We start from the raw sequence: 25,662 nt of genomic DNA, 5'->3' as shown, positions 1-25,662 counted from the left end.
ACAAAGCTGTGAATGAGCATGGCCTAAAGTTCATTTACCTTATGTGGTACTTAAAAGAGATTCTGGGGAAATTTCCATCATTGGAATCTTCTGGGATTAGATAATCTCTGAAGCTGGGTAAGAGCCTCTTATTATGACTCTCAAATATGTCTAGGCAGCTGAATTTTCATCTAGTTCCACATCACCAAATTCAGAAATAAACTCCACCCAAGTCACGGTAGCTTGAGGATTAGGAATAATGAAAGGGAAGTTTGTGCCTGTGCCGTGCACGTGCGCTGTCCTCTGCCTGTCCTACTACGCACTGTATGACTCCGGGGTGAATAAGGTGCATCTGGTCTGGATGCAACATCAGTCCTGTGCACACAATGGTATCTCTTCATTACAGAGGAAGATTTTGTGTCCTGTCAGCCTTTCTTCCTATTCTGCAACAAAGAAAACATGTAGAGTAATTTTTAACTTTATGGAATATTTCATGTTCAGATTTCTGACTTTGCCATTTGTTCACATTGCTCAGGCAAAGAGGGCAGCTAGCTGTGGAAAGAGCTAAACAAGTGGAAGAGTTCCTACAGCGAAAACGGGAGGCAAGGCAGAATAAAGCTCGTGCCGAAGGACATATGGTATGATTGTTTTTCTTCTGAGGGTTTTGAACGTATTAGTGTTCAAAGTGAAGGTCTGGAATAAGGTAGGTATAAGTGGAAAGAACTGTAATCTTTTACAAACATTTACCCTAAACATTTGCGGAATGTAAAGTTGTGATATATCTTAACTTATTTAACCCCTCTTCTGCTATATCTTTTATACCAGTGGTAAAATTCTGTTGTTGGTTTGATTAGTTGGGAGTAAGTTCATAGCTGTATCTTTCCTATAAAAAGAGTTGAAGTAGGTATAGCAACCCAGATATTTATATTGAATAAATTAGTTCTTACATTATTGCTTATTTTATATCCCCATATGCTTTTGATTTTAAATACTTTTTAGTAGCAGAGAATGTAAAGAAAAATGAGGGAAAATATGTGTAATGCACATTTACTCAAAAACAAATTAGAAACAAAAGTGTATCCATAGTTTTGACTTGCAGAGGTGCCCAAATGCCTTTGGAGCTTTTGTCCACAGAAAACGGATGACTGTTCCTTTCAGCTCAGCATCCCATGAAACATCATGCTCATGTAGGAAATAGTCAATTTATGGTAACATATTTTGATTAGACTTAAATCTACGATAAGTTCATAAGTGGTATCTTTGTGACTTAATGCAATCATTTTCATTTAGGATTTTGGGGGGAGAAATATATCATAGAAAGCTAATTTTTTTAATGGTTATCCTTTATATTTTTAACACACAATAGTTTATATTTCTCTAATATCTGGAATTAATCTGTATTTGTATGCTTCCTGTAGACAGTAGAAGAGAAGGTCCAGCATTTTCCCTTGCCCCATACCTCTCATATTAGCATCTGGAATTTTAGCTTCAGATTTTAATTTAAAATATTTTAAAATAATTATTAGAATTATCCAGATTTACCGATTTCTTTCCTTAGTATTGTTCTTTCCACCTTACTATTTTTCCCTCAGTTTATTTTCTTCATGCTGGGGAATGTTTTCTGGTAATCCTTTTGGGGAGAAATTTTTCAAGATTTTTTTGGAAATGTCCTTATTTTGTCTTCATTATTAAATGATAATTTATAGTGGTTGTCTGCTGGTGAATTTGTTCAGCGTTTGTGTGTCTGAAAAAGTATTTTGCTGCCTTTTTTGAAAAATACTTTTGTTGGCTATAGTATTATGGGTTGAAAGACTTTTTCTTTCAGTACTTTAAAAGTATCTCCCCACTTATCTCCTGGCATGTCTGACAACAAGTCCACTGTCATTCTTACCTTTTATCTTTGTATGTATGTACGGTTTCTTTTTCTCTGATGGCTTTTAACATTCTCTCTCCATCACTGGAAGTGATTTGGTTATGCTGTAGCTTAGTATACTCTTCATGTTTATTTTGCTGGGGTTCATTGAGCTTCTTGGATCTGCGGGTTTATAATTTTTGTCAAATTTGGAAAATTTTCATCTGTTATTTCTTCAAATGTTTTTTTCTGTTCTTCTCTCTTTCCTCCTAGGATGCTCAGTACCCATATATTAGATCATGCAGTGCTCTCTCAACAGCTGACTGATGTGTTCATTTGTTTTCACTCTTTGTTCTGTGTTTCACTTTGGGTGGCTTCTGTCACTGTATCTGTAGTGCATTGAGTTTTCTTCCACTTTGTGTAATCTGCTGTTAATCCCATCCAGATATTGCATATTTTTACCTCGGATGTTGAATATTGTGTGTCTTACCAGTTAATTTATTTAGTTAATTTTTATACTTTTCATGACTTTCTTTGGAATACTTATGCTTTTCTTGCCCTGGCTGGTGTGGCTCAGTGGATTGAGTGCTGGCCTGCAAACCAAAGGGCCACAGGTTCAATTCCCAGTCAGGGCACATGCCTGAGTTGCGGGCCAGGTCCCCATATGGGGGTGCACGAGGGGAAACCACACATTGTTGTTTCTCTCCCTCTCTTTCTCCCTCCCTTCCCCCTCTCTAAAATAAATAAATAAAATCCTAAAAAAATGATTATTTATGCTTTTCTCTACTTTCTTGAACATATGGAATATAATTATGATAGCTATTTTAATGACCCTATCCACTAATTCTATTATGCTTATCATTTCAAAGTCTGTGTTTGTTGATTGATTTTTATCCTCAATGGGGTCATCTTTTCTTGCTGGTAATTTGTGATTGGATACCAGGCATTGTGTATTTGATCTTTTTTTTTTTTTCATTTAAATATGTTAGTTCATCCTGGTACGCAGTTAAGTCACCTGGAAATAGTTTAAGTCTTTCGAGGGTAGCTTCTAACCTTTGCGAGGCAGGTTCAGAACAGCCGTCAGTCTAGAACTAATTTGGCCCACCGCTGAGGTGGTACTCTGGAGTACTCAACACCCTGTAATTTGGAGGCCTTTCCACTCCAGCTGCTGGAATAATGAAATACTCCCAGGCCTAAGTGAGCCTTGAGGTATTATTGACATTATGCTAATTGTCACTCAGCAGGAGACTCAGAGGAAACCCTGAACACATTTCCAGTACTCCTCTCTATGCAGCTGCCTGTTCTTTGGTTCTCCATCCTGCAAATTGTAGTGATCTTCAACTTCCAAGCTCTGGCTGCTGTTTCCTTAACTCAGGGAAGCTGCTGCGCTGTGTGGGGACCTGTACTGCAGCCTGGAAACTGCCAGGCAAGCAGTCGGACAGTCACCGGGCTTAGCTCGCTGGTTACCTTCTCTCAAGGATCGTTGTCCTACGGTCCAGTGTTTGGTAAACCATTGCTTCATTTATTCTGTCCAGACTTCGCGTCGTTCAGGAAGCGTGGGAGATCTGATCGTGGCTGCGGCTGAAGGTCTGGAATTATTATGTGGCCGGATAATGAAATCTAAGTTTGAAATTCTTTTTCATTCCACTCTGAAGATACTGCCTTATCATCTTCCTTTCATTATTGCTAATGAGACATGTGATAGTGTTCTGGTTCCTGTTCCTTTTTAAAGGATTTTCCCCCCTCCCCATCTCATAGCTTTTAGGACTCTTGCTATTCTTGATATTCTAGAATTTCACTTGAATGTTTCTTAATTGTTTTTTCATTAACGTAACTCATATTCTGACTGGACGTTTGCAATCCGAGGACTTATCTTCTGTTCTGGGGTATTCTCAATTAATATTTCTTCAAATGCTACTTCTTTTCCTTTTGCTCCCTAAGAGAACTTCTGCTGGACAGATTGGAACCTCGGCATCAGATGTGCTTTTTCCTGCATCCAGCCCCTCTGATGTTTCAGACTCCCAACTGTCACTCTGCACCCAGCAAGAGAAAGCTCTGCTGGTACAGGGCTCACGTGATTTTTTGAAAATAGAGACTTTGAGAGGTTTTCTGGTTATGATACCAAGAAAGAAAAAACTAACAAAAAGATCATAAATTACTCAGGTAGTAACATCTGTGTTGTAACTCCTGCCTGGCCAACAGTTCATAAGATTATAGCAGTTTATAAGATGTCATTAAATTAATGATTAGATGTACCCATTTCAGAGATATTAAAATGTGAAAAATATATGACGAGAGATGATATTCACTTCTTGTTGGGTTTTACTTTTATAACTATATTATAAAAGAGAGCCATTTTTGCAAAAGTGGCTGAGATTTTGTCAGTTTTCCAAAGGTCTTTTCTTAATTTTTTAATACCCAAAACATTTTCAGAAGCCAATGTCATAATTCTTTGTAGTTTCTTTTATTCACTTAACTTACTGAATTCTGTCATATTTGTATGTGATTTTGCATGGTATCTGAGGAGTTTTCCAATATCACTGTCATCTTCACGAAATCCTTTATCTTTGGCAAGATTAGCAACTTCCTTTGTCAATCAGTTTGTACCAGATGTGCATTATGTTGTCAGGTATTTACACCATCCGACAATCAGGGAGAGATGGATCCAGCAGAGGTGTTGGTGTGATGAATGTGACTCGACACTGGTGTTAAGTGCGGATGGAGTGATGTGTGAGGGCTAATTTCATACTGGTTATTAGTGCATGTTTCTGGGCTGTGACAACTTTTGCTTCTCAATCCAACATTGTAACTGCTGAGATCTTTATATAATAACTGTACCTATAGCACACTACAGTGAGGAATATTTAAAATAAGAACCCTCACTCTTTAAGAAAAATATGTCAGCATCAGTAATTTCAGACAGCACATCATATTTTTCCATTGATATATATTAATACTTATTATTTGTACAGTTTAAAAGTGTATGTACATTTACATTGAGACTCACCCTTCTGTCCACTCACAATACCTCTTCTTCCTGACGAAGGGAAGCAGCAATCTTACACAGGTTGTGGCACATGTAGGTCTTAGACTTAATGTGTGTTTTCTAATACTTTTAAAAATCACATAAACAAACGAACTAAACAGTTAAGATTCAGTTCTGGATCTTAAAGATTAATTCTCTGGAATTGGAAAACTGCTGTAGTTAAGTTATGTGCTTAGTACATTTTATTTACTGCTTTGGGAAATCCTAACATTGTATGGCAAATGAAATCAAAATCCTTGACCTGTGAATAAGCATTGAAAACATAACTAATTTTTAGGTGAAATTGTAATTTCAAGAAACTATGGATTTTAAAGTAACTTCATGTGCTTGTGTAGGAGTTCAAAATTTTCGATGTTTGGGTGACTGAAAGTTTAAAAAATACAGGTTAGGGAAATTGTAACAAGAACGACTTCAAGCCAAGTGGTGTGTTTATTTTTGTCTGAACAGTATTAATAAAAATTTACTAAAGTTACTATGAATCTAAACCTGACAATAATTCTCTGGGATGGGGTTATTAGTCCAAAGTTGCAGGTTTAAAACTGGCTCAGAATCACTGGTACTTTACTGAAGACCACATAATATGTCCAGAGGCAGGTACAAGCTAAGCTGTCTGACTCTCAAGGTTATCCTTTCAACTATTTTACTATACTGTTTGTTCCTTTTAAAATCCTCTATTAGTTTTTGCGTTAATTTCGGTACAGCTTGTAGACATAATAATTTTGTAGAGCAGGGATAGACAAGCCTTTTCTGTAAATGGGCAGATAGTAAATATTTTAGGCTTTGAAGTCCATATGGTGTCCTAACATAACTATTCATTCAACCCTGCCGTGGTAGTGAAAACCCAAACAAGGGGGTGTGGCTACACACTAGTAACGTTTTCTTTACACCGTCAGGCAGCTCGCCAGATTTGACCTGGAGATTAAGTACTGTAGATACTTAATCTACAGTATCCTAATATTAAATTCTTAACACTAAATTGTTTATTTTGAAAAGATTATTTTTCTGGTTTTAAAATTTTTTTTCTTTTATCTTTCTAAAGTATAAAGTTTGCATAGAAAAGAATATATATAATGTACATATAAATTATGAAGCAAAATAATATATCCAGGAGCCACTAGACTAACAATAAATTTCTGTGTATTGTTCCCTAATCTAGGGATCAGGAAATGTTTTACAGTGAAGGGCCAGAAAGTAAATAATTTAGGCTTTCTGAGCCATAAAGTCTCTGTCAGATGCACTAACTCTTCATTGTAACACAAAAGTAACCATAAATACCGTGTGAATGAGTAAGCATGGAGGAGTTCTAATAAAAGTTTAATTATAGATGGGGAAATTTGAATTTCATGTGACTTTCATGAGGTCATGAAATTTTCTTCTTTTCATTTTTTTCCACCATTGGACAAGTGAAAAACTATTCTTAGTTTATGGCCCATACATAAGTAGGTGGCACACTGGATTTGTCCTTTGAGACATTTTTTGCTAATCCCTGTCCTAACCTGTTCCTTTGTCCTCTCCCAGTGGTATCATTATCCTAAATTTTGGATTTATCATTCCTTTGAACTTTTTAAAATACTCTTTTCCACTTATGTATGTGTGCATAAATAATGCTTCTGTTTTGCTTATTTTGAGCATTATAAAAATACACTGTATATAGATTAGCACTTGCTTTTTCTCATCAACATTATTTTTTCTAAGATTTTCATGTAGTTGAGTATAGCAGTATAATATTCCATTGGTGAATATATCACAATTATTAACTCTCCCGACAGTAGGTTGGTTCTAGTTCTGCTTTGAACATTCTTGTACATGTTTCCTAGCACACATATACGAGGATTTTTCTTGGTTATCTATTTTTTTCTTTTGAATAACTTAACAGAAAAACTTCTGAATTTTATAAAACGTAGTGGAGTATTATTTCCCTTGAGAAATGTTACATTCTTAACTCATTTTAAATCATTCTGTGTCATACTAATAGGAAAATGCCTTTAAAATGTGCAGTTGTATTAAATATTTTATTCTTTCATGCGTATACTTAGTATTACACAAACATTTATTGTCTATATTATATTAGGTTTTGTGTCAAGAAGCATTTAAGATAAGGAATAAAGGAGATAGATAAAAAATAATAGCAACTGTTTATTGGAAGCTTACTGTGTCAGATGTTATGTTAAGCAATTTGTATGCATTATTTACGTTATTAGAGCTACTGTAACAAAATACCAGATGAATGGCTAAAACAAAAATTTACTATCACAGTTCTGGAGGGCAGAACTCTGACAACATGTTGACAGGATTGGTTTCCTCTGAGGGCCATGAGGAAGAATCTACCCTGTACTTCCTCCCCATCTTCTGGTGGTTGTCTGGTAATCTTTAGCATTCCTTGATATGTAGAATTATCACCTCTAATCTTTGCCTTAATTTCACATGCTGTTCTTCCTACATGTGAGTCTATCTCCAAATATCCCCTTTTTATGAGTATACTAATCATTGGATCAGGGCCTACCCTAATGATCGTATTTTAACTTGATGAAGATTGTATCTCCAAATAAGGTCAAACTCTGCGGTACCAGGAGTAAGGATTGTAACGTAGAATTTGGGGGGAACAATTCAACCTATAACATTCTCTTTAGTTTTTACAGCGATGCCATCTAACTCTGTTGAACTTTCATGTACTGGTCATATCATAGAATATATTGCAGTACAAAACCCTAGCCACTAAAAAGCAGTTCTGCACAGTTTGAGAACAATAAGGCATAGATTCACTTTTCCCCGCTCCTCCTCTCTAAATACAATTAAGTACTTTGGAAATTACTTAACACACAATGATAATGGGATTTTAAATGCTGGAAAGAAGAGGAACTGGCTAGGGACTTCAGGATTTGAGGAATAACCATGCAGTTTCATCCCCCATATGTTCTGGACTGAGGTTGGCCATACTTGCAACCCAGATCCACCATAAACACAGAGAAAACAAGAAAACAAGAAAGGCCTCTCACTCCCCAAAATACTAGAAAAGAAGAATCCCAATTCCTGCTACAGCAGGACTCCTGTGAGTAATTTTAAGCTGTGGGCAGCAGTGAAGCCTTAGGCTGGTCCAGCCCCATTCTGCAAGTGGAGCATGGGCAGGTGACTCACAGGGCAGTTGACCCATCATTGGCAACAAAGCCCTTGACCATCTGTCTCCCACTCAACAACTAGGGCACTAGTGATGATTCAATCTGCCCCACAACAGCAGTCACCACAAAGCTATCTTTCCGTGTTCTCCACCTAGTAACATAGGAGACCAGGCCCAGTGGCGTGTATCTACCTCTCACCCTGTGGAGCTCTTCCCAGAATAGCAAGTGGCCTGGGGAGGCAACAGGCATCTTCCCAAGATGGCAGAGACTTCCATAAGCACCAGAACAATGAAGCAGACCAGAATAGCGTTACAGGAGTTCATTGGAACGAAAGCCCACAACAGTAGGCCAGAACATAAATGCTAAACCTAAATGGGGTTACTGCCCACTAAAATAGAAGGTATAAATAGGATTGAGTCTTTTAACATAATAACTAAAATATTTAGGGTATAAGAAAAAAACTTGTCACACCAAGAGCCAGGAAAACCGCAACTTGAATGAGGAAGGACATTGAGCTGACGCTACTAGTACCAGAAGAAGCAGATAATTGGAAATAATCTGGCAAAGATTTTAAAGCTGCTTCAGCAAGCAATTAAAAATTCTCTTGAATGAATGGGACAATTTCAGTGAAGTAGAAGTTTTAAAAAAGAACTAGATGGATATTATATGATTGGAAAAGATAATCACCAAAACTTAAAATTCACTGATAGTATTAGTAGTGGTGGTGACAGAAAATAGAATCACAGCAGTGAACAGGACAGATGAATTGAATTTACTCAGTATGGACAACAGAGCTAAAAAAATACTAATAAAAATTTATGAGAGTCTTACAGATTTGTTGGATAATAACAAAAGATTTAATACGTGCTTCATTGGAGCCCAAAGCACAAGAGAGAGGGGGTTGGACTGAAAAAAAGTACTTGAAGAGATAACAGCTGAAAATGTTCTACGTTTGGCGAAAGACATATGTCTACAGATTCAAGAATCTAAGCAAATTCCCAAATAGGCTACACTTAAATTTTTACCAAGAAATATTATTAAGTACCTGGAAGTAAAAGACATAGAAAATATCTTAACATTACCTATGAAGGAGCACCAATTGGAAAGACAGCAGATTTCCTATCTGAAGCTGTGGAGTCCAGGAGGAGGTGGCATGGTCTTCAAATACTGAAAGAAAAGAACTGTTCTGAAACCCATGTCTAATGAAACTGCCCTTCAGAAATGAAGGGGAAGGGAAGACATTCTCAAACAAAGCAAACTGAAAAGAATTTGTTGTTAACGTAGCAAATAAAATTACTAAGGGCAAAGAGATTAAGATATCTATCACATAAGAATAGAAGAATCAGTTCAATAAGAAGTTACTGCAATCCTAAATGGATATCACCAAACATCCAAGTTTTAAAATACATAAAGGAAAAATAAATAGAGCTAAAAGGAGAAATAAACAAATCCACAGTATCACTGGGGACTTGAACACTCCACTCTCAGCAATCGACAGAACTGCTAGACAAAAATCATCAAGGTTATAGAATAGCTAAACACCACCACAAGCCACCCAGATCTAATTAACACTTGCAGAACATTCTACCTCACAGTAGCAGAATATCCTTTTTTCTTTTCCAGTTGCCTATGGAACTTTATTTAAGGTACACCATATGCTGGGTCCTGAAAGAAACCTGAACAGATTCAGAAGAATCAAAATTATACAGTGTATTATTTGAACATAATGGAATTAAACTAGAAATCAATAATAGAAAGATGACAAATTTATAAACATTTGAAAATTAAAAAAATAAACTTCTAAATAATACAGGATCACAGAGGAAATTTAAAGGGAAACAAAAATACATAGAACAGAATGAAAATGGACACATTACCTATCAAAATTTGTGAGATGCAGATAAAGCACTGCTGTGAAGGCAATTTATAGCACTAAATGTTTAGGAAACAAGAAAAGTCTCAAATCAATATCTAAATTCCCCTTAAGATTCTAAAAAAAGAAAAGAAAAATAGACCCAAAGCAAGCAGAATGAAGGAAATCATGAGAGTAGAATTCATTTAAATTGATCTCAGGAAAACTATTGAGAAATTTAATATAACAAAAAATTATTTCTTAGAAAAAAATTAGCAAGATTGATAAATACCAAGATTTATAAAATTAAAAAGACTCAACTCACCAATATTGGGAATGAAACAAAGGATATCACTATAGATTCTGTAGCGATTAAAAGGATAATTACAAACAACTTTCCACTTATAAACTTAGAAAAACTTAGATGCAACAATCCTCAACAAAATTTCAGTAAGTCGTATCGAGCCATGACCAAGTGGGATTTAGTGTGGAAATGCAATACTATTTCAAAATTAGGAAATCAGTGTGATACACCAGGCTAAAGAAGAAAATCATATGATTGTCTTTATTCATGCAGACGATCTTGGACAGAGTTCAACATAGATAGTAAAAACTGGCAGAACACTGAGAATAGAGGGGAATGTCCTCCGCCTCATAATAGACATCCACAAAAACACTTGGATCTGAGTTCCTGCATACAGGTAGAAGCCTGGGTGCTTCCCCTCTACAACTGGGAAAAAGGCAAAGACTCGTGCTTTCGTCACTGCTAATCGACATAGTACTGGAAGTTCTGTTACTGCAATAAGGCATGAAAAATGAAAGGCATACAGAATTGAAAAGAAGAAATAAAAGTATTGCTATTTCCAGTCGACATGATTAGCTGCATAGGAAATTCCAAGGACTTTACAAAAACACTCCTGAAACTAATGACTTCATTGTAGTTATAGGATACAAGATCAATACACAAAAATCAACTAAATATTTATACATTGGCAATGAACAAGTGGAAACTGATATATAAAAAAACCCTGAATATCATTTATGGTTGCTCCAAAGAAAATTACAAAATCTAACAAAACATGCAGAATTTGTGTGATTTCCAGTGACAAAATGACACAATGTTGATGAAATCAAAGAAGATATAAATACTTGGAGAATCAAACCAATTCCATAAATTGGAAGACTCAATATAGTAAAAATGGCAGGTCATCCTAAATTGATCTATATGTTTAATGCAATTCCTAGTAAAATCTCCGGAACCTTTTAATAGACATAGACAAACATTCTAAAATTTATTTAGAAAGAGGAATGCATTAAGGCAGCTGAAACAAGTATGAAGAGGAATGAGGTGGGAATAATGGCTATTCCTGATGATGAGGCTTATTTACAGCTGCAGTAATCAAAGCAGTACAGTGCTGGTGGATGGATAGACACATACAGCAGTGGATCAGTATGGGTAACTCAAAAATAGATCCATACAAGTCTGCCAGCTCATTGTTGACAACGAAGCAAAACCAATTCAATGAAAGAGGAATTGCCTTTTCAATAGTAGTGCTGAAGAAATTGGACATTCATTCCTAGGCAAAAATATAAACCTTGATCTAAACATCACACCATATAAAATAACAAAACAGATGTTCTGTAATGTAAAACATAATATTATAAAACTTCTATAAAAAGACATAAGAAAATTTCAGGACCTAGGACTAGATAAAGAGGTCTTGGACATGACACAAAATCACAGTCCATAAAAGGAAAACTCGATAGGCTGGACTTTATGAGAATTTAAAAATTTTTGTTCTGCAAAAGACCCTGTTAAGAGGAAGAAACAGCAAATTACAGGTAGGGAGAAACAAAGAACTTTATACCTACAATATATAAAGAATCACTCAAACTCAACATTAAAAACACAAAGAACTCAGAATATGAATTTTAAACACTTCACTTTTTTTAAACACTTTATTAAAGAAAATCTACGCGTGGCACATAAACACATGAAAAGATGTTCAATAACATTAGCCATTTGGAAAATGCAAATTATTACCACAATAATGTTCTACTGCACTTATCAGAATGGCGAAAATAACAAATAATGCTAAGACCAAATGCTGGCAAGGATGTGGAGAAACTGGATCACCCATATGTTGCTGGTAGAAATGTAAAATGATGTAGCCATACTGCAAAATAGTTTGGCAGTCCCTTTTAAGACTAAAAATGGATTTACCACTCCAAGAGGATGTAATTCCACTCTTGAGCATATGTCCCAGAGAATGGAAAATTTATATTCATTTAGAAACCTATATTTGAGTGTTCTTGGCAACTTTACTCTTAATAGCCCGAAACTTAAACTACCCAGATGTGCTAAAGTGGATTAATGAATGAACAAATTATGCTGTATTTGTACCATGGTATAATAGTTTGCAGTAAAACGTAATGAACCATTGATTAAATGCACCCAACACTTTGGATAGACTGCAAGGAAATAATACTGAGTAAAAACAGTCTCAAAAGGATACATACTATAAGATCCTATATATGTAAAATTTATGAAATGTAGAGATGGAGAACAGATTAATAGCTGATGGGTCTTAGGGATAGGAGTAGTAAATAGGGCTATGAAGTGTTATAGTAATGGTACAAAGTATCTTGGTTATGGTGGTGGTTACACAAAGCTATACGTGTGATAAAGTTACACTAATACAGATACACACGTGTACATGTATAACTGGTGAAATCAATCTTTGTGGTTTCTACCATTGCTAATTTCCTCGTTTGATAGTGTACTGTAGTTAAGCAAGATGATAAAGTTGGGAGAGACTAGATAAAAGATGCACACAACACCCCTGTACTTTTCACCTTTAATACTGCAAACTAAAATGTTAAAAAGGTTACTTCAAAGTAACTCGGATTATTTTTACTTGTGTCTTTCAAATACCATGGAGGGAAGGTATAATCAATCACAATGTTCAGTTTGCCGCCCACTCTCCTGTAGATACTCCCATACATCGTTCCAGAGTTCACCTCGTATCTTTGCCCAGCGCTGCCTCTTCCTTGTTTTCCCTCACCTCCCCCATCTCTGACCTACATCCCAAAAGCTCAAGTAACTGCCCAGACTTTGAAGAGGGGAAGAAACTGAGTGGGCAGGAGCCTTTTTTTCAGGCTGGAAGCGGAGAAAGGCAGAACATGCTCCTAGGGTAACAGTTTTGGTTCTGGGACACCCATGAAGTAGGTAGTATTGTTATGCCAGTCTTACTGCAAGTTTAAGTAATTTTACCGAAGGTCAGCAGTGCTTAGGTGCATTGACCAATATGTGAGCTGACAGATTTCACAGTCTGCCATAGTCCATGTTCTAACCATCATAGCATCCTGCCCCTGTACCACACTAATGAGTGCAACTGCAGGAGGCGTATATACAAAGCGGTATGGTAGGTCACACCTAACTCACTAAAGGAGGCATGGGCAAGGCCTTCCAGGGTGAGGCGTTGGTTTGCCTTTTGGAAGGTGAGTTAGCCATTTTAAGAAGATGAGATCATGGCCTAGTCCACAAACTGCAAGCAGTTGCCATGGCTAGAATGTAGACGTTATGATTGAGCAGTGGCAGAGATGAGACAGGAGATGCTTTATCTGCCATTCATCAGAATGTGGAATATGCCCTGAATGTAGTGGAACCATTTCGGGATTCATGTGGGACTCAGTGTGAAAGAGAATACTGGGAAGGTAACCCTGCCTCCTTGTAGAGATAGACTGGGGGAATGTGAGAACATGTGAGGTAGAGTGGTAAGTTAGGAAGCTCTTCTGGAAATCCAGAAGTCAAAAGAAGAGCCTGAGCTAAGGCAGAAACTAGGGATAAATTACTGAGCCAGTAAGAGGTAGAATTAGTAATTTGGTAGTCATTTGTATTTGACAGAAGAGAGAGAGAGAGAGAGAGAAAGGTAACTCCCAGCTTTCTGACTAGGGTGACTGGCTGTGATTAATAACCGAGGTAGGAATAAGCTCACGCAGTAAAAAGAATGATGATGTCCCATCTATACATTATTTGAGGAAGCTTTGCTACGTAAGAGAGGAGTTGTCCGGATGCCAGTTGCGTATACTCAGAAGTTCAAGAGATAGGACTATGAAGTTGGTTCAGATTTGGGAATTGGCAACATATCTTAGAGCCTGGGAATGAGAAGAAAAGGTGGTCCAGAGAATGAATCTCTAGAAAATACTGACATCAATAAGCCAAGAAAGAAAAAATCCTATAAAAAATAATGAAGATTGGAAGATCTCAGGAGAGAGTATTGTTTTAAATACTCAAAGAGAATATTTTTTAATGTGTAAATTATAATTCACGATTTAGTGGAATATTATGTAGTCAGTTAAGAGTAATGTTTTTTTAAAGATTTTATTGATTTATTTTAGAGAGGGGGAAGGAGGGGAGAAAGAGAGGGAAAGAAACGATGTAAGAGAGAAGCATTAATCACTTGCCTCGCACACACCCCAACCAGGGACCGAACTTGCAACCTGGCACGTGCCCTGAACCAGAATTGAACTACTGACCTTTCATGTTGCAGGAAGAGGCCCAACCTACTAAGCCATACCAGTCAGGGCACGAACAATGTTTTTAAGGATATTGAATGTGGAAAGAAACCCTGAATGTTAATGTTAATTAATATTACATGAAAAAATCAGAATAGAGTAAAATTCCAATTTTGTAAAAATAAATGTATATATATTCATACATATGCATAGGAGGAAATTCAGAAGGTAATATTCTTAAGCTTTGTCTTTCAAGATGGTAGAATTATGAATGATATATATATTCTTTATAAATTTTCTATAGTGGACATACATGATTTTTATGAGAGAAAAAATACTTAATGTAAATTAAGTAGATTTAGTCCAAACTAGTTTCCAGTGGAAATGTTAATTGCCAAATTTGCTCAAAAGGGTCCATTTGAATTGTGAACTAGAGGTTATAGGTAACCATAGAAAATTTTCACCCTGGCCGGTGTGGCTCAGTGGACTGAGTGCTGGCCTTTGAGCCAAAGGGTCACCGGTTCAATTCCCAGTCAGGGCCCATGCCTGGGTTGTGGGGCAGGTCCCCAGTAGAGGATGCACAAGAGGCAATTGCACATTGATATTTCTCTCCCTCTCTTTCTCCTTCCCTTCCCGTCTCTCTAAAAAGAAATAATAAAATCTTAAAAAAAAATTTTAAGAGTCATAGTGCAATCAGAAAATAGATTGTAGTGGGTTAAAAATTAAATGGCAAGCAGGAAAATGGAGGCAGTGAGTATAAAAAGTACACTTTCAATAAGCTGATAAAAAAGACATTAGATGGGGAAGTAGGACTGAAGAGTTTGCTAATTAGGGGGAACATGAAGCATAGTTGTGTGCCGAAGGAAGAGAAAATAGATAATTCAACAATCTAATACTTTTATTGAAGGATAATTCTAATAAGGTAATTTTCATGTTTATGATAAACTATGTTTAAAAATGAATCAGTTTGTGATTGAATATGATTATTTGTGGTATAGTAATAGGACATGCCCAAGTGCAAAGAGTTTAAGCTCAAATATTTTATATTGTGGGTTCAGTATATAAACAAACACGTAGAAATGATTGGCCCTTTGTAGAGGAAAAGCTTGACTTGGGGATTAGCTAACCTCCCAAGAGGCTAATAAAAACATAGCTGGTCTCTGTTTCGAATAATTATATGTGAGGTTTAATTGCTTCCTTCTGTTGTCACTGAATGAATATGTTGATTAAATTGATACAGGAAAATGCCAGGGTTTGTTATCAGTTTATCAGCTAGAAATAAATGATCAGAATTACCCAAAGGAAATAAAATGGCACCTGGATATTCCTAGGTAAGATGCTGATGTAGCCTTAGTCATTCTTTAAACTTAGTACATTAAATGATGAACAGGGAATCCTGCAAAACCTGGCAGCTATGTATGGAGGCAGGTCCAGCTCTTCAAGAGGAGGGAAGCCAAGAAACAAAGAGGAAGAGGTATGCTTCCCGCATGTTCGCTACCTCTGTCACATAGCCATTTTTGAGTTTTTTGCCTTCCTTTCCTGCATGGTTTAAATGCTTAACAATAACTTGAGGTTTTGTAGGTCTATAGGGACCTGTTAATATTTTTTTGACTGATACACTGTGTCATAATTTTTCCCCATAACTGTTATTCAATGTTGAGTTCAATTTCTTTTCTTTCGATAAAATTAAAAATTTGTAATTACAGTGTATTTCTTTTCAGAAATAAGTTGATCTAAATTAAAAACTCGAAAGCTAATATTATATTTCCATTAACCAGATTTCAAAACTTTTATTTCTTGTATTCAATTAACCCTTTTCTTTAATTGAAAAATAATTGAACAGTAAAAATGATGGTTTTCCTTTTAAATTAAAATGTTGTGTTTTTTTCCTCCTTGTAGGTTTATCTTGCAAGGCTGAGACAAATAAGATTGCAGAATTTCAATGAGCGCCAACAAATTAGAGCCAAACTTCGTGGTGAAAAGGCAGGTTGAATGAAAATCAATTTTTAAAAAAGTAATTGAATGATGTTATAATAGATTGAGATTAAAAATGTTGTGCCACAAACACAAGATAAAAATCTGATTAAGACAGTGGAAGTCCAGAAAACTATACATGAAGATAAAGTAAATCTTATTTAAAATTGATAAGACCATTTATTTGTTCCAGAGGAACTCTAAGAGAAAAATATAAATAGTACATGGCCATGAGCATGGAAAATGGTAAATTTTCTTTTCTTTCTTCTTTTTTTTTAATCCTCACCTGAGGATAAGTTTATAGATTTTAGAGGGAGAGGAAGGGAATGAGAGAGAGAGTGAAACACCGATGTACGAGAGAAACATTGATTGGTTGCCTCCCATGTGTGCCTCAAACGAGTCAAACCCACAACCTGGGGATGTGCCCTGACCAGGAATTGAATCCACAACCCTTTGGGGCACAGGACAATGCTCCAACCACTTGAGCCACCCGGCCAGGGCAAGTGGTACCTTTTCTATCATTCTCTTTTTGTCTTTTTCCTCATTTTCCTTAAGGGTTGATAGTTGTGAAGAGTTCACATGTAGCTGTGAAAAAAAATTAGTAACACTGTACAATTTATCATTTTAAATATTTTTGTTTGGTTTTATTTTTGACTTTTTATTGAATTTATTGAGGTGACACGGGTTTAAAAAATTATACAGGTTTCAAGTTTATTCATATTCTCTTCCACAGAGCTCTGCACTGAATTTGAGGTTCTATCCTAAGTGGTTTGCTCATCTACTTACTTTACAGAGAGAAGTTGATAATTCTGAAGGACAAGGAAGTGGGGAAGCTGATATGAGGCGTAAAAAAGTCGAAGTTTTTAAGGTATAGACTAGAAATAGTTTTCTTAGAGAAAATTGAAATCTAAGATAGAGAATTGTGTTCTTAAGTCATTTGTAGTTCAGGCACATATTCTCTTGCCTTAATTTTTCTTTCCCCTTTATCCCTCACTTTTTGGTTTCTGAAAAATAGCACTATTTCACACTTTATATCATATTTATGGAGAGAAATTTGATTAAACCATGGCATAAATATCTGAAATTATTACACAAGTAACCTTAAAAAGAAAAAAAATGGTAACCTTAAAAATGAAAGATATACATGGTCATTTCTATGAAGAAAAATGAAGTTCATGTATAATATAGTTTAAAATTTTTATGTTTGTATTTCTGTTAGAATGTATCTGAATTTATTTTCATTCAACAAGCATTTTTGAGCAGCTGCTGTTTGTGGAGCCCTGACATAGGGGCTGGGAATATGGAATATGGGGCTGGCTTACATTTTTATTCTGAAACACCACACCCACACGCACACACACTTCTTTTTTGGCTGATAAATAAGTATCTTTATAGACCTGAAAAACTAAAAAAAAAACCTTACGCCCTTCTTTCTGGTAACTTGCTTGTTGTTTTTATTTGCAGGCCCAAGCAAGTGCACGGGCCGCTGTTCTAAAAGAGCAGTTGGAGCGGAAGAGAAAGGAAGCATATGAGAGAGAAAAGAAAGTGTGGGAAGAGCATGTAAGATGCTTAATCCTGGTTGTGTTAATGCTCTTGTATCGCTTACCGGGTAGTCTGCCAGCATTATAATTTTGTAACTCTATTTTTGTCTTTTTGACTTCTTACTAGTTCTCGCTTTCTCTTCCCGTCTCCCACTCCTTTCTCTCTTGCTCTGTCACTCTCTCTCTTTCATATCTAAGTATGATCTATATGGAAATTATTTGGGGGTTTGATTTATTTATTTATTATTGCCAAGTAGCTAATCAAAGTCCCAGCATCATATAATGGCAACACTTTCCTTCCACCACTGATTTACAATGTTCCCTTTAAAATAAATTCTTATATATACTAGAGAATGAATCTCTGGTATATATGTATCATGCTTTCTTCTGCTCCATTCTTTGTTTTACCAGTACCACATTGTATTAGTAGTTACGGGTTTAGAATATATTTTCATTTCTAATACAGTTCATTCCTCATTTCTTTTTCTCTCTCTTTTTTTAATTTATTGATTTTAGGCAGCGAGAGGGAGAGAGAGAGGGAAACATTGATTTGTTGTTCCACTTATTTATGCATTCATTGGTTGATCTTGTATGTGTCCTGACTGGGGATCGAACCTACAACCTTGACGTATCAGGATGATGCTCTAACCAACTGAGCTGCCTGGCCAGGGCCTGCTCTCTTTTTCTTTATCAGATATATTTTAGGGTAGTTTTTTTTAAAATCCTGCTGGAATGTCTGTATTTATAGGTTTCTTTTTTTGACAGAATATTGCTGATATATGGAGAAATTACTGGGTTTTTGTTTTTTGTTTGTTTGGGGATTTTTGGTTATCTCTTGTGCAGTGAATTTACCTATTCTACCAATTTTCAGTTAATTTTATGGGCTTGTAACATGAGACTATATAATGGCAGGTAGTCATGGTATACACATAATAATTCCTACAATTTACTTGCTGTTTACTGTACGCCAGGCACATTATAACTGCGGCACATGTATTGCTTTGTTTAATCTTTACAACTTTACAAGGCAAATGTAGAAAGGATAACACAATTAGGTGAGGTCACATTTCCAGTAAGTGCCGAACAGGGATTTGAACCTGGTTCTACCCTGTGTCAAAGTCTTTATTCTTATGCACTACACCTTAATTACTTCTTCTTTTTATTAAATTGTACCTTGTATTACCATTTTATCCTTACTGCATTGGCCAGAACTTCTAGGACAATGTTAAATAAGAATAAGGTTAATATTTTCTTCCTGTCTTTAATGGATGTGCTTTATTCATTTCTCTGTTATGTCCGGTAAGATAGAGTTGAAGTTAGCATTACTGAACTTTCTGAAATGTTAGTTAAAAGTTTGTATGTATGTTGTTGCATTTTTCTTCATTAAGACCACATAGCTTTCATTGAATTCTCAAAAGTGTCTTTGATCTAACAAATGGTAAGAATTGCTGCCTTAATTATTAAATCTTTGGCTTGTATAACCAATTTTATAAGTTCTTCTCTCTGACATATTTAATGGTAAAAACTGTAGTACTAAATAGGACTTTAATATGGAAAAATTTTCATGTATGATGATAGGGTTTTTTCCCTCAAATAATATAGAGTTGCCTTTGTCACCTAACATATATGATCATATTGTGAGTGAAACATATAAGAAAGATACTCAATTTTTTAAAAAGATACAATGTATTTAGTAATCAAAATGCAATGAAAAATACAACTAGAGAAATTCTGTCTAAGGTAGGTTAAAGACTATATTTTGATATGATGAGTTCATATTTAATTTCATTTACCTTTCTTTTGTTATTTTACTTTGCTGCTTTCTCCTATTCTTTGGACCTGCCATGTAGGTCTATAGGCTTCCCCCAGGGTGGAAGCACTGCCCCCTTCCAGCTGCCTTGGGATGTTCTTTTCCGTAGACATTGGTATAAATGCACTGTAGCAATACTAGTTCAGAAACAATTTTTAAATACACGTATTTTTATATTTTTGGTTCTTTAGAGACAAGAATTCTATGAATTTGATAAAATTTGGCCATGCAGTATCTTTAGCTATATAAAATTACATGTGGAATTACTCTCTATTCAAAATATAAAATCAGGTCACTTAATGTTTTTCTAACATACATCAAATCCTTATTAAGCATTCAGTATAGACAGATGAAACAGTATTTGTATTTATCTGTGCACCAAGTAGGGTAAACTAACAGTTTCATGTGTTTGCAAACCTGGCCTCAGTATTTGGTGAAATTTTGAGTTTTGTCATTTGGTGGCACTGCTGGTTAATTTTTTAGCAAATAGAATTAGTGACATAAAATAAATTAAGTTTTACGTTGATAATTAAAAAACATTTTATGGAAAACTCTTGAGTTTTTGAACCTGGTGATAAAATGGCTAGAATAAAAGGCACCTAAAACAATTTGTTTTTTTAACCTGAGCTATGAAACTTTCAGGTCAATGTATTTATCTTTGTTACAATTTTTAAAAAGTCCTCATCTGAGGATACGTTTATTGATTTGAGAGAGGAAGGCAGAGACAGAAACATCGACATGAAAAAGAAACATCGATTGGTTGCCTCCCATACATGCACCGACCGGGCATCAAACCTGCAACCTAGGTATGTGCCCAGAAATCAACCCGCAACGTTTTGGTGTATGGGAAGATGCTCCAGCCAACTGAGCTGCCCAGCCAGACCCACCAAATGATATTTTAATGACATAAATATTCACTGTACCTATTAGTTCTTCCATGCTATGTTGACATTTTTATAATGAGGGCTCTTATGTTGGGTGATTGATATTTAAACTTTAAGAAGATTGTACCAAACTTGTACAAATTGCAGAAGCATTTTTAAAAAAAGATTTTATTTATTTATTTTTAGAGAGGGCAAGGGAGGGAGAAAGAAGGAGAGAAACATCAATGTGTGGTTACCTCTCAAGCGCCCCCTATTGAACACCTGTCCCACAACCCAGGCATATGCCCTGACTGGGAATCGAACTGGAGACTCTTTGGTTTGCAGGCACTCAGTCCACTGAGCCACACCAGCCAGGGTGTAGAAGCAATTTTTAAGTGTAAGATTAATAAGTATAATATTTTTTTCTTTCCACAAAATGTAATGGATGAAAATAAAAGTGAGAGGACTAATATTTAGTCTTCTAGAAGCCCATTTCTTTTTTAAGCTCACTCTATGAAACATTGTAATGCCGTGGAAAGGAATGATTTAGTTCTACATAATTATGCTTACAGCTGAGGCCTGAGATATTTTTCTTTATTCACTGATCTTTCAAGACCTAACACATTGCTTTGCATTATGAAAATGGAGGAATAACAAAAACTACTCTGGATAGTACATAAACAAACAGTGATTTTGTGTATACCTGTTATCTCTTCATGCACATATAAATTTTCCAATATGTATTTAAATTCTTTATTATAGTTGGTGTCTAAGGGAGTGAAGGGTTCTGATGTGTCTCCTCCTTTGGGGCAGCACGAAGCAGGCGGCTCTCCGTCAAAGCACCAGATGAGATCTGTTATTTCTGTGACTTCGGCTTTGAAAGAAGTAGGGATGGTAAGTTTCCTAAAATTTAGAGCTCCCTAAAGTCAAACAGTTATTACAGGATTAAATGTAATGAAATTATATTAATTTCTAATATTCCCTTGTTTTTTTTAGGAAAAAATTACTACTTGAGATTTTTGTGCATGTACTCTGAATATTAGAGCTTTGCTGCTCCTAAGTTTTATATCTAGGGCCACCTGGGAGATAAAACCATATTAAAATGATTTTCTCTCTCTCTCCTTTACTTTAAAATAACATTGAACAAATAAAATATATACACAAATATACCAAAAATAAACCAAATACATCTTTATACGCCAGCTTTCACAATAAACAAAGATTTACTTTTTAAGACATAATGTCTCATTGGTACTTAAAGTAATTCTAGGACATAAAGTTTAAGATATATTTACATTTATTTTAAATTTTTTTGGCATAGCAAGTATTAGCGGACTCTCTATAATTATACTTAATACATCAATTGTTTCTTTTACCTTCTATTTCTGAATCTCTGTAATGCCATATGTAAAACACAGATATATAGGGAACTACCGAATTTAAACTCTGAGGTATGTGTCAGGGATTCATTTAAAGTGGGAAGAATTTGGTCTTAGGATAAGGGAAATGGGCTCATGATGTGGAACTTCAGTCTAGAATTCATCAGACAGAAGGGAAAAAGTCTCCTGAATCATGTAATATAACATATTAACCTGATTTTCTTCTTTCCTGGTAATTAATGTCTGTGCCTTGTAATTGCTAAGTTTCATTAATTTTTTGTAGAAAACACTGGTGTTATTGGTACACCAATTTTTACACCTTCGTGTTTATCTTGAAAGCAAGACTGAGTAGGAAAATACAAATACAAGTTTCTTGGTCACTCCCAAGAACTTGATAGAAAAAACCATTGTTCTTCAAGTAGGTTTAGTTTCTTATCTTTCTGATAACGACTTTGCGTATGCTACGTTGTTCACTTCAACTTTAGATACCACTGTGTGGTCCCCCTCCTGGTACCCAGTTTCACATCTCTCAAGTAGCTGTTCATCTCTCTGGTTGTAGCGACTGCTAATTCCTGACTACTTTACTGGGTAAAATGCTCTTTGTCTCATTCCTGTATTGCTTTGAAAATGACCACTATACTTTTTTGTATTTTCTCAAATACTACAAATTGAGGTAACCCATGTAACTAAATGGTTTCTCTTCATGTGTTTTCTTGGTAAATATTGCTTACTTAAAACTTTGAGCATTGCTCTTCCATATACTGAGTCTTCCAGATACCTTTGCTTTCATAACTACTAATTTCTTCTTTTCATATATTTAAATATTCTAGGTGTCTAAGATTGCTATGATTTTACTAATCAGAAGACAGAATTTATATTATCATTAGTACATGGGACTCAGCACTCACTATTGTTACTCTCTTTGCTTAGGGAGAAGAGCCGGTTCTCAATTATGTTTAGTGATTTTGCTTTAAAAGAATGCATATATATATATATATATGAAAAAAAGAAAGTGTCAAAATAACACAGCCTATCTTGAAATGCTTTATTCATCATATAGTTAAATATGATGATCAGCAATCCAAAAATATGACAAATAATTGAGAATTGGCCCTTTTACTATATATTTAGTCTATTACTTGATCATATTTAACTGTTTCTCACTGCTGATAATGAAGGAAGTTGTGTTAACATTTACAGGAATAACATAATTTCACAAGGAGCAATTCAATGAAAAATGAAAGTAACAAAAATATCTAAAATTTTAAGGTAGACTTTTATAATAACATTATTTCTTACTCTGAAACTATCTGTATTTAAAGGACAGAAGTTTAACTGATACCCAGGAAACCTCAGAAGAAATGCAAAAGATGAGCAATGCTATTTCAGTAGGTACAGTTTTCATTTTTTTCTCTGCCATTTTACTTAATCATATACATCATAAAATACAGCATTTTAACTGTTTTAGAGTAAGCGAGAAATACTGCGTAGATTAAATCAAAATCTTAAAGCTCAAGAAGATGAAAAAGGGAAGAAGTGCCACTCTGATACAGGTGAAGCAATTGTTAATGAAGATGACAAAAAGCATGAAAAAGAAAAGTCGGTATCATCCGATCGCAAGAAGTGGGAGGCAGGAGGTCAACTTGTGATTCCTCTGGATGAGTTTACACTGGATATGTCCTTCTCTGCAACTGACAGTAAGTATAAAAGTGTTTGTATCCTATTTTGGTCTAGCACACATGTAAACTTGTAGACTGGACACTCTGAAGGAAAGAACACTTTAGAAGGATTGAAAGAAGCTGGAAGAACTTCACATATATGTGAAAAATGGGGAAAAGTATTCAATCTTAAGAACAGCAAAGATTGCCCTGGCCTGTGTGGCTCATTTGGTTGGAACATCGTCCAGTAGCTGGAAAGGTCATGGGTTCCAACCTGGTCACGGCACATACCCAGATTGCAAATTCAATCCCAGGTCAGGGTGCATATGAATAGGCAACCAATAGATGTTTCTCTCTCTCTATCTCTCTCAGAAAGCAATGAGAAACAAAAGTGTCCTCATGTGAGGATAAAAAGAATAGCAAAGATTGGCCCTGGCCAGGTAGCTCAGTTGATCAGAATGTCATCCTGATATACCAAGATTGTGGGTTCAATCCCCAGTCAGGGCACAGACAAGAATTAACTGATGAATGCATAAATAAGTGGAACAACAAATTGATAAGAGTCTTCTTTTATTATTATTTTTTATTCTTCTGTATGAATGTGCCTCATTTCTTCTCAGTGCTTTTTAGGTTTTGCCCCTAAGCCTTGGTTTTAGTAGATGTGACTATGATGTACCTTTGTGCCATTTTCTTCATCTTTCTTTTGCTTGGGTTTTGTTGAGCTTCTTGAATTTGTGAGCATATAGTTTTCATCAGATTTGGAAAATTGCCATAATTTTTTCCAGCCTTCCTTTCTAGAAGTTCAGTGTGGATCTTGTTAATGTTTTCTCTTTTTCTAATTATGATCATTAGTCTTGTCTCTAATTTGTTGAACATGTATAATTTAGTCATAGTGACAACTGTAAAAATTCCTATCTACTAATTATACCATCTTTGTTGTTTTCTGGTTGGTTTTGATTGGTTAATGTTTTTAATTTTTTTTTTAATTTATTGATTTGAGAGAGAGAGCTGAAGGGGGAAGGGAGAAAGAAAGAACATCAGTTTGTTGTCCCGTTTGTGTATGCATTCATTGGTTGCTCCTTGTATGTGCCCTAGCCGGAGAGCAATCCCACAGCTTTGGCGTATTAGAACGATGCTCTAAACTACTGAGCTACCCAGCCAGGGCTTGATTGGTTGATTTTTTCCCCTCTTTATTATAAGTTGAATTCTCCTGTTTCTATACAGGCTTGGTAATTTTTCTTTGGATGCCAAACAGTTAATTTTACTTTGATATGTGCTATATATTTTTGTTTCTATAACCTTTTTTTCTGAGACACAGTTCACTTACTTGTAAATGGCTTGACCCTTTATCTCTTGCTTTTAAGCATTGTTAGGTGGAACCAGAACAATGTTTAGTCTGTGGCTAATTTTTCCCCTTTTACTGAGTCAAAAACCTTTCTGAGTAATATACTTGATGCCTTGTGAATTATAAAACTTCCTCTTCTGGCTGGTGGGAAGAGGAACTATTTCTGGTCCTGTGTAAACTCCAAGTTTTGCTCCTTTTGGGTGTTCTTTTGTCTAGACTACAGTAATTTTTTCACACATGTGCTGATCAGTATTCACGTTAAGACTCAACAGGACTCTACCGTTCTCCCAAGTTCTCTGTTTTACTTTTGTCACCCTAGACATCCAGTTCTGTCAACCCTGCCCCCTCCCTGCATCCAAAGGGATGAAGCATAAATGTTTTCTTATGCACATTCAGTTTTCCAGTTCTATTTGTTAAAAAGACCACCCCCTAAGAGATTGCTTTGACATCTTTTTCAAACACCAAGTGGCTGTAAATCATAGGTCTGTTTTTGGGTTCTCTACTCTTTTTAACTATCTTTAAAAAAAAAGTGGCTCCCTGATCATAATCATTTTGGCTGTACAAACTGATTATTACCTGCTAATTTGCAGGTACTTACTTTCATGGAGCTGGTACACAAAAATTTGTATCAATGAGTATTTGGATACCATTGAAAGTTTATATGACTTATACTCTATAATATTTGAAATTTCATCCTATCGCTGCTAAATGTATTAACATTCTAAAGAC

The 25,662-nt window shown here is 35.5% G+C and overlaps 1 protein-coding gene across 11 annotated transcripts in view; it reads left to right on the top strand.

Moving 5' to 3' along the window:
- Positions 1 to 25,662, top strand: part of NEK1 (NIMA related kinase 1) — a 103,679-nt gene that overhangs the window by 47,747 nt on the left and 30,270 nt on the right. For 6 of the 11 annotated variants that reach the window (XM_071219167.1, XM_045202737.2, XM_045202742.2 and 3 more), the window contains 8 exons: positions 515 to 617; positions 15,754 to 15,837; positions 16,263 to 16,346; positions 17,071 to 17,205; positions 17,802 to 17,897; positions 21,314 to 21,445; positions 23,253 to 23,318; positions 23,399 to 23,627. In XM_071219167.1, coding sequence (XP_071075268.1) covers positions 515 to 617; positions 15,754 to 15,837; positions 16,263 to 16,346; positions 17,071 to 17,205; positions 17,802 to 17,897; positions 21,314 to 21,445; positions 23,253 to 23,318; positions 23,399 to 23,627 — 929 coding nt within the window. Of the gene's footprint in view, positions 1 to 514; positions 618 to 3,075; positions 5,613 to 15,753; positions 15,838 to 16,262; positions 16,347 to 17,070; positions 17,206 to 17,801; positions 17,898 to 21,313; positions 21,446 to 23,252; positions 23,319 to 23,398; positions 23,628 to 25,662 lie in introns of those variants that run through there. The other 5 variants (XM_024568954.3, XM_053912138.1, XM_024568950.3 and 2 more) reach the window with 5 other exon arrangements.

Source organism: Desmodus rotundus, chromosome 9 (assembly GCF_022682495.2).
Source record: "Desmodus rotundus isolate HL8 chromosome 9, HLdesRot8A.1, whole genome shotgun sequence".
NCBI lineage: Eukaryota > Metazoa > Chordata > Mammalia > Chiroptera > Phyllostomidae > Desmodus > Desmodus rotundus.
The sequence above is the reverse complement of the archived record's forward strand: the minus strand, read 5'-3'. Positions and strand labels throughout refer to the sequence as shown.